Source organism: Ruditapes philippinarum, unplaced genomic scaffold (assembly GCF_026571515.1).
Source record: "Ruditapes philippinarum isolate M1 unplaced genomic scaffold, ASM2657151v2 ctg18278_1_1_1_1, whole genome shotgun sequence".
NCBI classification, from domain to species: Eukaryota; Metazoa; Mollusca; class Bivalvia; order Venerida; family Veneridae; genus Ruditapes; species Ruditapes philippinarum.
Window position 1 is genome coordinate 1 of NW_026861435.1, and position 13,311 is coordinate 13,311.

The window sequence follows — 13,311 nt, forward strand, 5'->3', positions numbered from 1 at the left end:
ATTTTTTGTAATTGCCATGGACTTGCCATGGCAAATTTTTGCCATTGAATTGCCATGGCAAATTTTTGCCATGGAATTGCCATGGCTAATTTGCCATGGCAACTCTATGGCAAAAATTTGCCATGGCAAAATGAAAAAAAATAGAGATTGCAATAAAAACATAACAATAGCACCAATAACATGTCATAGGATAAGTTTTAGAATGTTTTGTGATGTTTTAAAAAAATAATTGCCATGGCAAATTTGCCATGGCAAAAGTAGGAAAAATCTTGCCATGGCAATTCTAATTTGCCATGGCAAAATGCCGAAATGCCATGGCAAAACACACTTTGCCATGGCAAATGCAAACTTTCAATGCATTTTTACAAAAAAGTATTAAAGATAGAAAAACAAAACATATTAACTTTTAAACCATTTGGTAAATATGACAATTTAAGATAGTTTTCATTTATTTAAAGCGCGTAAAAATAGGGGTTGAATTTGCCAAAAACTGGCGCGGCAAAAAGAAACCGGCAGCTATTTATATTAAATTAAAATTTCAAAAGACTGATAAAAACATGTCCTTAGAAATTGCTGTCTTAGAAATATTTGTTGTGTAAATTTTAAAAATATTAATTGCCGTACTTTTTTTATTTGTTGTTGAAGAATTACTGTTATGACGAGTCACCAAGTTTAACATGTTTAAGACTTATTACAATGATTTTCTTACAATGTTATATAACCATTAACCTGCTGAAACCAAAATTGCTTGCATTACCTTTCCCGCTTGAATAGAGCTGGGCCAGCCTGCAAATATCTTTACTGCCTGCATCGTCAGGCTTTAAACTGTTGCATGGTTGCTCTTGAATTGTCATTATCTTTTTATATTAAAACAACTAAAGCTTTTAATGTACTGTTGCGCGAATTTTGCAGCTAGAGCTTAAGGGTTAATATTAATTACGTTTAGTATCATTGTGTAAAAATAATATTGCTCAAGTCTTGTTTCTCTTTACAGATATACCTTCAGTCCTAATATTATCATATTTATTTAAAGAGTAAATTCTTTATTGCAGTTTTCAAAAATATATATAAATGTCGCTATGTAGAAAAAAATCTAAAAAAGACGCGGTAACAGATTACTGTTCCCTAATACATGTACATGTAGTATTATTGACTGCTCAAAAAATGTATTTTATCTACATAGTTATTATTGTTTTTGAGTTATGGAACAAAAATATGTTTAAAATATCAATTAAAATATATTCACTTTAATTGCTAGATCACATTTGACATGATGGACAAACAAATCAACAATAACATAAATTTAGATAATTCATGATGTCTTGATAAAAAGAAAAAATTTTATCTTGTTATCATTCTTATCAAAACCTTCCATGTTACCTCGATACATAGTGTTAAGCGTTCATTTGTTCGTCCGTCTGTTGTCCGTCTTTGTTTTCATATCTTATAATAATGAATATTGTATTTTTTTAATACATCAGAAAATGACATTTTTTTCGTGCGATCAAAATGCACGGATGCTATGATTATCAAAGACATTTACAATGACCAAACCTTCTTTCAATGTCCCTTACCTTTTAAATTGATTTACATTAAGATTTCGTGTCTGTCTATGACAAAGTCCCTAGATTCAATTAAAAATAGATACAAGAAAAGTATTGGTGCAAAGCATCAAAGGCGACGCAAAAATATATTTGATCAAGAGTTACACCCACATACTTAACATAAGATGTGGGCATTATGTCAATACTATTACATATGACCGAGGTTTTGTACCAAAATGAATGGACTTTCTTGCCAAGATGCAAAGACAATTTATTGGCAGTAACCAATCACTTATGAGACTCGTGACATAAAAGCGATTTTCTTCAATTTATTGTTACCATATACAAGGTACATGTACTAGTTAAGTCATCAGCAATGCTGCATATAACTAATTAAGCTTATTGCTTATGATTGCTGACATATCATTGTCATATTTTTAAGATAATAAAAGAAGATCTAGAATGGACCCCTGGGGGACTATTCAGGCTAAAGGAGCAGATGTAGAATGAATACCATCCACCAGTTGCTGTCTATCAGAGAGATGAAGTTTGAATCATGTTAGAATATCATTATCTATGCCAGATGCTTGAAGTTTCAATTGCAGTATGGTGTGTCCAACTGTATCAAATGCCTTTTGTAGATCTAAAAGTAGCATGCCTACAATATTGCAATTGTCCATTCCAAATCTAATATAATCGGTTAAATGAATCAAACATGTGTCAGTTGAAAAATCACTTCTAAAGCCTGACTGAAACTAATAAAACAACCCCTAACTGCCTTTAAAATAAGACTCAATTTGGTCATGCATAATTATGCAACTTTCTAAAAGAATATTAGCTTGTAATGATGACGACATTTTCTTTGAAGGCAATCATAATTCATTAAGAGATTTCAAAATGGTATAGAATCATTTTAATATCGTTCAATATCCACTAAGAAATTCTTTTTTGCATTACATAATATGACTTCTTGAGAATTATTTCTCAAAGATTTAAAACTTTACATAATTTTCACCCTCAGCATACCGTTATGCAGCTCTATACCAACTGAACTGCCCTGCGGCTTAAACACTATCTCCCCTAAATAGCGAACAGTTCTTAATCTTAATATATGTCTCAGCTATATTGAAATTCTTCCTCGAACTTATCAGGGTGAGAAAAGTGTGTAAGCCTGACCACGACTCGAACATGTGGCCGTCAGAATACCCTACCGCAGCGCTACCGACTGAGCTGTCCGACCGCCTACACAATATCCCTAAATATAAACCGTAACATTTTTCTCCCTGTTTACAGAACAATAGGCTATATGCAGTCTCTTGATGAGAAAAACATGCAGCCTGACTAGGACTACAACCAGTGACCAATAGAACAAAGAACCAACTGTTGCGTACCTGCCGATACGCCAATACGCACGGGCGTGTTAAATGAAAAGAGTTTCGAGAAAGTAAAACTTAAAAAACTGACGTGTAAAATTTAAAAAAAAAATGATGTAGATCAATCTTTAGTTGCGTCGTTGCCTATTGATTCCATAGGTATGCTTACGATGTAACCTTTGTCAAATATATGTTCATACATTCAAAGTTATGTTAAGCACAAACATGTACGGAAAATACAGTATATTCATTGGTATATCAACTGGAAGAAATTTAGCGAGAAATTTCCTATAGTGTTTTTTATAATACAAATAATCAATTTTTAAGAAGGCAATGTTTGAATTACAATAAAATTCAATTTGTACCACCCTATGCGGATTTTCTTATGGATCAGCATTTTTTAAAACTTAGAAAACAAAATGTTTGGCCTCTCTACTGTACAGAGCGGACGGAGTGACGTACAAAATCTAAATATAATTTAGATATACTATTTTGAAAATTCCCATTTTCTTTTAGATAGAGTAGGCCTATGCTTTGAAAAAAAATGATATTATGCTTGTAAACCTCGCTGAACGTTATGTACAAATTTATGTCTTGTCTGAAATCCTACATTCAATTGAAATTGTGTAGAATATTTTGGGTCCTACAAATCTGATGTTAGCAGCAAACAATTGCCCACAACTATCATCACAAACCAAACTCAACTTTTATTGTAAATCAACTTTTTTTATCTAATGAAAGTCCCTTAAAGGGTATAAATCTATATCTTATGAAATATTTTTTATAAAATCTATCAACAGTAAAATTATATTGGTTCCATTATTATAAGGTTGATTCCCGAAAAAGTTGTAACATAGAATGTCTCTGTTATTTCACACATGAATTTTGTACGTATACAGAATAAAATGTTCCGGAACAAAATATTATTTGCTTCATTAAGTAGAAATGATTTTGCATGCGTCAATCGCTTTCAAGGCAATTATCTAGCATGCTAAATTCATACAATCATTTTGGAAGTATTTTTTTTTTAAATCCAAACAATAATTTTTTACAGCAAATAATTATATAGCTTTATACACTTAAAACATATTTCATTGAGTAAAGAAATGAGTTTCATATTTCTACAAACAATGATGACTTCTATTATGTATTTTATCATAGTATCATCTATACAAATATATACAGAACAGAGATAACATTATAATAAGTACAATAATTAGCCATGAGGGAATGTTCTTTCTTCTTTTTTTCTCATTTTGAATTAACTGCTTACAAAACTAAAATATGTTTCCACTCTTGCTTTAAATAAACCATAATTATCCTGTTCATTTTTAAATATTTTTATGTAAAATCCTTATTATTTATCTTTTTTTCTAAGGTTTTGCCAAAATACTGCCGGACTAGTAAGGCATTAATCTTAACTGATTAATAATATAACTGAAATATATCGGATGAAATTTAAAGAGTAAAGTTGAGGAAAAATTGTTAAAAACAATTATTCTCTTATATAGACATAATGCACTTCTAAAATTATCATTTTTACGGACCTAAATGATCGCGTATTAGTACATTTTAGGTGTAGTTTTGATGCTATAGATAATTGTTACTGTGCCGGAGTGACGTTGCATATTTTTGGTTTCATAAAAGTTTACAGTCAATGTTAACTTTGTCTGAATAGGTAAAACAAGAATTTAAGAAGCAAGTATTGTACAAATTAAACGATAAAACTTTAAATGTCTTGATGGTAAAGTTGGTAAAGTCATTGGGATGCAATATTTTCAAGCCTCACAATTTTTGTTTGTTTTTTGTTCTAATCTAAAGATGCAAATTAATTGGAAAAAGGGTAGTTTTGTTATAATATCTTATAATTTAAATATACCAGTAATAACTAATAATATTTTTATCCTGTGTAGTGTGTAGTATGCAATAGTCATAGTACTTGTGCAGTGCACTTATATTTCGTGCAAACCGAACTTTAGTTAAAACAATTTGCTTGATATTAATTTTGAAAAAAAGGTGAAATGAGAAGTTTAAAGAAACTGAAACAACACATTTCTTTACGTCAAGAAAAAATATGACATATTCGTATTTGATTGATTATTTACAGGAATTATTTTCATGAAAAAGGTACAATCCGAACCAGTCTTTCATTGATACGCGTTACGCTGACAGTTGGTTTATTTGTCGATCTTTTAATTTATATCGTAAGCCCGCTTGCCAAAAGTTAATTAACACAATATAATAACTGTTTTACACCTTAATAGTGGACTAGACCGCCACGTCCTAAACGTACAGTACATGCACTTGAACATTTTTGGTTATACAGGTCGTTTTAAAGCGATATTTTCCTTGATTATATCTCATGTTTAGGTATGCTGAAGAAAACAAACAAAAACAATGAAACAAAAAATGTTTTTATCATCTTGATTAAAATAGAGATATCTGACTATGTTTTGTTTTTCTAATGGTAAATACTTTTTAAAGAAATATGTTCCTTGATTGTATCTCATCTTTAGTTATATTGAAAAAGAAAAACAAAAAACATCTTGATAACAATAGAGGTATGTGACTATGTTTTTTTCCTATGGTAAATAACTTTTTAATTATTTGAAGCAAACTTCACGTCAGACTTCATGCAAATATCTGTCAATCCAATACTTTATATCATTTTCATAACTTTAAGATAAACCAAAAATTTAAATGATATTTCATCGATTAAATTGCCCCTAAATATCTGGTAGTAGTCCAAGGGACTGTAATTGGCGTATACTAAAAATAAGCCAATTAAGGTACGCCCCTGACCCCGGCTGTAGCGATCGAGCTATCTGCCGCTTACATATTTTTTCTTTAAAATAGTGGACAGTTTTAAACTTTGACCGAAATGTTTAGATATTTAATTAACAGGTAGATTAATACTAAATTAATACAAATAAGGAAAAAAAACAAATTATATATAGTTTTAATTGCAGTAACAACTTATATATCTTTATAATTATTTTTTCTAAAAAGGGCCGAGACAGTTATTGATAGTGCTATTATTTATCGTCTGAAAAAATTCATTTCTGTCCTGTCTGGGTATCTGGGGTCACTTCTACATGTACGATAAGCACAGTATTAAGTTGTCTCTTTCCTTTTAATTGTTTGTCTAAAGGCGTATTTTAAAAATAGTGTTAAAGGGGGAAGCAGTTTCGTCAAAAGCAAAACAGTACCCCTTTAATGGACAGCGTGTTTTAAGCTGGATGCGATACGTCATCATTTTCTGTGCTTTTAGACTGTTTCCATATTATGAAGTCTGAAAAAGCTACCTTATTATAGGAAATCAACCAGATGAGCGGTCCATTTGTTTTTGTTTACGGAGAAAAGAAAATATTATTCGCCGAATGGACAAAAATGTAAATGACCAATGTTTTTTTGCAATAATTGAAAAACAACAACAACAACAACAACAAAAACAAAAACAAAAAACACTACTGTTTTTAAATGCTACTATGTATTCAATCTGTGTTGAGTTGACCTATAGTGTGTGTAAAATTTAAAATGTTAAATTATTTTTTCTTTGCATGTAGATTTACTCTTAAGATGCTTATTTTACATTTTAAGATTAGAATGCATGGCAAATGATCAGCAATTTCATATATCTTATAAACCCAAAGCGGATAGCGGTAAGTGTTTGAAGACAACCACATGGTGTGTCGGCTATGGGGACGAAATGGTATCAGCTAACATTAAAAACTTGACGGGTGACCAACATCCTAACGTCTTTTAACTGTCAAGATTTCATGGTTCCCATCTTTCGATTGTTTTCAAATCCAGCATAACGTATAATTATTTAGCATACAGTACATAAGACGTACAATTGCTATAAAAAATATTTTATTATTGTTCATTTTTAAATGTTTGTCCTTCGGAAGGTCAAACTTAAAAAAAATGTACGTGCAACTTTTTAGAACAACATGTTATGTATTTCCTGTTATGAAGATAAAATATTTCAAAACTTTGTATCACGACTACGCCTTTATTCATACAAACATAGTTGGTTTCGTAAGTAACAGATCTTATCTCAAAAAGACAGCTAAGCAACGAAATGTTGAAATTGGGCTTCTACTTTGGGGTCTTTTTTTTGTTATATCACGCTACATCTAGGTGTCATTTCTCACCCGGCAGTTAAATAGGTATGGGTAAAGAACTACAAAAGCGTTCAACAGATAGAAATAGGGGTAATTTCAAGATATATACATGTACGAGTACATTTATCAATGTTTCTTAAGGATACAGTAAATTGAGATAAAGTCGGAAAGTCGAACAAAAAACTGAATACAATACAGTGAAATAGGGTGCTGATGTCACTTCCAAGACATAACATCATACCGGTAAATAAAATAATTATATTTTTGTTAATTCCATTAAAAAACGAAGAATTGGTGCGATTGACTCTACTTTACTGTCCGATATTCGAAGAAAAAAATTGATAAAAGTTATGAAACTTCATAGGTGAGTATATCTCAACCAGGAAAACATGTTTGTCTTGAGCACTACTAAAGAAGGATGGCAATCTCCACGCAGTGATCTCCCCTTCTTATTTCGGCATAAATCAAGGGAAGTAACCAATGCGATATTTAAAATGATTCCATGTATAAAGGTTAAAAATAATTTTCCTTGGCATGCTTTAAGAGTTATCGTCCTTGGTCATTTTTCATACATCTTATTTTTTGTCTGGAGCATGAAAAAAATTGTGGGTATCAACATGAAACTTAATAGATTGATAGATCTCAACCCTGTCGTGCCGTTACTGTCACTTTGGTTAGGTTTTTTTGCGTGCTAGTTGATATCACAAAAACTACTGAAGTTTCACACATTTATTTGAGAGCAAAATAGGAGGAGGTTACCGTATAAGGCCAATGACTCTAACAACGATTTTGAACTTGTACATTATCAAGGGTTTTGCTGTACTATCAAGCAACCAACAGCTTTTGTTTTATTCTTTTTGTTTATTGTAAGGTTTTTGGAGTATAACCCAACTCAGATTTGTTTTAAATAAAAGTACATGTAACTTTTTAAAAAAAAACATAACATTTTATTATTTTCCTGTTTTCAAACATGATTTTGTTATTTTTCAGGCCATACTATACTGGTTTCGTGAGGTACAGATTTTATCTTGCAAAGACGAGGTAAACAATACCGTGTTAAACTTTGGCTCAATGTCATTTTTCTACACTATCAGTGCATGTAATTTTTGACCAAAATTTAAAGGTTTTCAGCTTGTCTGGTCAATGATATACAAAGACGAACAACTGAAAAGGTTATCAAAATGTATCAACTTGAAACTTCATGATGTACACATAAGTTTTGCATGCAAGTTGTTGTCTCTATATTTTGCATATTAGTAAGGTACATAATGACCCCTTTATGACTTAGCAAAGCTTTGTTGAGTTTTTGTGTGTAAGCTTGTATTTCCATAACTATCAAGGAGACATGCACTGATACTTTACATGTTTGCTGTCAGTGATTATATAAACATGATTGTCACATGTCCCATAATGCTGATTTCCTTTTTCGACTTCAAAGTTTTATTTCATTTTTTTTGGCGTGTCATCTGGTATCTCCGTAACAACTGAAGGTAATGAATTGAAAATCCACACACTTTTTCTCTGTGATTGTCTTATAGGACAGACACAAGCTTTATAACACTGAATTTTGTTCATAATTGTTCCCCTTCTCTCAACAAAAAATTCTTGATGAAGATTTTCCTAGTAAGCTGGTACCACATGAATAACAACTGCACACGTTTGTTCTGTGTGATTATCTAACATAATTGGCATAACTCCCTAAATCTCATCCCTTTTTCGACATAAAGAAAATTTTGGTTAAGATTTTGCGTATCAGCTGGTATCTCCATAACTACTGATGGAATTGGTTTTGAAATTGATACGCTTGTTCCCCGTGAGTTTCTAACATTACTGGCGCAAGCCCCATTACGTTTGTTTGCTTGTTTGCATACATTGTATTAATGACCCTTTTATAAATAAGATTTATTTTTGGTTAAAGTTTTTGCATGTAAACTGGTATCTCCACAACTACTATAAAGGGAATGGTTTAAAACTACACACAATTGAGAGAATAACAGTCAACTTTCCAATGCCCATAGCTCTCTAACATGGATGTTGATAAAATTATCAAGGAACTTTTTCGGAAACTTCTCATTTGTAACTATCAAGAACTGAGAATAGTCGAGCAAGCAGTGATATACATTTTGTTTTAATTCTATGCATGTTATAAAAGAAATAGATAAAGTTCAAGAAACTACATTATTTCGGTTTATGAATACCTTGAGCAATTGCAGTAAATATCTTCAATACATTCTTATCTGAAAATGGCCATCAGCAAAAGACACGAGGAAGATTTTTTAATTCCTATTGGCATACTGTTTTAACACAACAAATATTTTATGCGCAGGGATGTCCGTACCCGAGTCGTTAATGTCGTTGACTTCAAACCAATTCCCCCTCGACGCTGTGAGTTCGAATCAAGATAGAGACTTTTGATTATTTCGTGTGAAGCTATCCAGCCAACTTACGGAACGCCGGGTGTTCTACTATGGTACCCGTTTGTGCTTGAAATAATGCACGGAGTGGCACCTGAGGTCTCCCTCCACCAGTAAAGCAGGAATGTCATATGACTTATATTGTGTAGGATACACGTAAAACCAAATCAAAACAATAAAAAAGACTTCCTCGACCAGTAAGGCTAGAACGTATCAATATATGATCCATGATCCGTAAGATTTTGAACAAAAACAACTTTACAAATGAAATAAGAACCATCCGTTGTTTGTTTGTTTTTTTTTTAGAATATGCTTGCGTTTATTTTGTGAAATTTTAACAATAAGAACCCAAGAGTAGGGAGCGACCGTGGTTTCTTTATTATTAAAATGTTCACTTTACTTAGTTGTATACGCACCAGTCTCTCAAATATCAGTTAGACCGGTGTACACAACGGCCATCAGCCTACAGAAAGTTGTTACGTATGGAGGCACCAGTCTCTCAAATATCAGTGAGACCGGTGTACACAACGGCCATCAGCCTACAGAAAGTTGTTACGTATGGAGGCACCAGTCTCTCAAATATCAGTGAGACCGGTGTACACAACGGCCATCAGCCTACAGAAAGTTGTTACGTATGGAGGCCGATTGCGGTCATTTTAAACCCGAGATATATTCTTATTAAATAACATAGCAACATACAAACCCGCAAGATTTTCTGCCGAAATCGTACAAAAAGTCACGGCAGTTGTTTGAAATAGCATGTGGCCAGTAGCGCCCATGGTTTGACTATACATTTTATCCCTCGTTTGTCTTTAAAATGTCGGGTAACAAACAGGAAGAAAGTGTTGCAAGTGTTGTAGAAATTCTACAAAAAGTCGAAGGGAAAAATTATAGGCCGCGGCTTTTTGAACCTCATCAACGAATCAATAATTAGCTGCGACATTTTGCGCAGAGACATTTCCCGGTGCAAAGGTTGAGACTTAATGCTTAAGCTCGACATTTTACAATGTATGCATCAAAACGAAATATCGCGGATTATAATAGCCCCAATCGGCATAATTATGCTTGCGTGGCCTATTCAATTTTACCCTTCATGTGCCTGTGTGCATTAATTGATAAATGCATCATCGGTGTGTGATTTATACATGTTATTTCAAAATGGCTCAAATGTTTGGGTTTTTCGATATTTTCCCCGAGGAATTATACACAAAATGACCCCGCCAAAAAAACGGTTTTATGAAGATACTTTGACCTAATTTCGATAAGCATTTTACCAATGTCTATTTAAACTAATAAGGCGGGGTTACACACGCGCACTTCGTTCCAAACTCTTAAATAATGTAGTGTTTGAAAGAAAATTTGCCTGCCGATACGATTAAGAAGGGCGTTTTTTTTTCAAATTGGAGCGATTTCATTGGTCGGGAAATGTGATGGAACACTAAATGTCCTTATATGTACCGAATCATTACATAATATCCCTTTGTTTTGAAATGAGGAAATTATTTCGTTGATTTTCGTCATTAGACAAAAGTAAACATAAAAGCAATTTTCATATCAGTGTGGGTCCAAGTTGACAGCAGATTATTGATTTTGTCAGAAAGTAAGTATTATGTTTAATGCAACAGTTGTAAGATAGAAAGAAGGATATTTATTTATTTATGTATTTATTTATTTATTTATAATTTCATTTTAAAAAGTACACGTTTGTCTTCTCATTTTTAATATATCAATTTGTGAAAAATGTTTAAAATCATTTAAGATTACAACAGCATTTAAAATAATGAAATAAAGAACAACCATTAATTTTTTCTACGTAATATCAATAAAGATTAAAGTTTATTAGTACGTATTTACAAAATTTGAAAATAACTAATAATAAATTTTAACTAGCTTAGTGATTTAAACTATTTTTATAAACAGCCAATTTACTAGACTGATAAATAGTTTGCCGATATACCAAAGTAAAGTGTTAAGATTGATTTAAAATACTACAATCCTATTGGGCAAAAATAATTTCAAACACTAATGTATGTTAACTGTGATTTTTTTAATATGTATAAAATATTACTTATTTTCATTCTATAATATTTTAAATAGATCTGTCTTAGTAGTCTTTGGCAAAAGTGCATAAGAGCTATATTAAAAGATGTTGGTACTGAAGAACGCTGCATGTGTCACCCTGTTAGTATTCGTCATATTGACTGAAGTCATGGCAGCTCCATATACAAACGAAACGCTACCCGGAAAACCATTGACTGATGTGGGGATATTTCTCAACAAACCTCATCTTGTTCTTGCAGGCAAAGTTATCAATAATTTGGCGCGTAAATTTAGTGACGATATCGGTATTGTGGATAAAGACTTTGAGTCTCAAATTGGCAATGTCACAAAAGATCTCCGTTCAGAAATGGCCGATGTAGCAAAGGAGATATGTCGCCTGCATCCCTGTACAGAATGGGGTAAATGGAATCATTGTAGTTATACCTTCGTGAAAGGATTCGGCTATTTCGGAAGGCAGAATCGTACTAGAAACTGTGGATTTAATACAACTCTTTGCAAACGGTTTAGTACAGATCAAAACATAGAAGTTGAATTTCGCACTTGTAATAAATGCAGAGAAGACTACACTCTAACTGAACACGGATATTGCATAAAATTTGTGAGCCGTTCATGTATTCAAAAAGCAGCTGCTGAAAGTTGTCAGGCGGATGGAGGGTATCTTGTCAGTATAGATTCTGAGATCAAGTTTCAAGATGTGAGCACTTTTGTAAAGGAAAGAAAGATAAACCATGGTTTCTGGATAGATGGTCGTAGAGCTACATCAAACAGTAAATGGGAGTTTACAAGGCAACCAGAGGATCCCTCTTTCAATCACTGGTATCCCGGTAGACCTTCAAACCAACTTTGCTTGCATTTTACATACAGTGGATCAGGAAGTTCCAGAAAATGTTATCTATATGATTACGGATGTAGTTCTTCAATGACATTTATGTGCGAAGTGTTTTCATAGAAATATATTTTGTTGCATTTGTATAAAATCTAACCAAGAAGGATAAATTCATGTCGATCTGATTTTACTTAAAGTAACTATTCACTTAAACCGATGCTAATTTTTGTTTCTGTTATGCAATAATGTAGCCACCACTTATCTGTTATATATATTTATATGTATTTATTCTTATTCGATGCATGTTCTTCTCTTTTAACTGCTTGTTGTTCCACGTGCACACTTTATAAAGAGAGGAAACGTAACAGTATTTTGTAGGAGTGTAATCTGGGAGGTAGTTATACCATTTTGGCTGAATGTATAGCTTAATTATAGAGGTTCACCACAACAATTGTTTTCTATCCCAACGCTGACGTTTTCTGGATGCAAACAATTTACATAGACTTTTATATAACTCCTCTCATAAAAAAAATATTTTAATCAATATATGTCTATTATTTTTCCTCGCTGATGGCGTTCGATGAGAGAAATGAACTTTTAGTACTGGCACCGTTTATATATTTAGCAAATGAGTTATATTATGTCTGGTTTGAAGAATGGATAAATTGTTGAAATTGTAACTTTGGTAAAATCTTGATATATTTTAAAAACTGATTGTAATACAGAATACAGATATCATATATTTTGAATAGTTTCTATCAGTTTTTCATACGTTTAATAGGCGCTGCAACCTTGTGGGCTCAAACCCGGAGCTTTGCAGTGGTCGAATCATTTGAAAGTGAATTGATAGTCTCAGAAGCTTCAAGCACCGGCTTTGCTATATTCTGATGCAATATAAAGTATCTAGCAGCAAAACTCGCGTCTAGACGGGCGAAACCCCGATTTACGGAGGCCGTCCGGGACATC

General features: G+C 32.4%; 1 protein-coding gene across 1 annotated transcript; it reads left to right on the top strand.

The window, feature by feature from the left end:
• The first annotated feature begins 10,968 nt into the window (after positions 1-10,968).
• On the top strand, positions 10,969-13,085 carry LOC132715617 (uncharacterized). Its single transcript, XM_060698650.1, has 2 exons — positions 10,969-11,058; positions 11,556-13,085. Exon 2 carries the CDS (start codon positions 11,605-11,607, stop codon positions 12,466-12,468), a length of 864 nt encoding a protein of 287 aa, XP_060554633.1. The 5' UTR covers positions 10,969-11,058; positions 11,556-11,604; the 3' UTR covers positions 12,469-13,085.
• Positions 13,086-13,311: the final 226 nt, after the last annotated feature.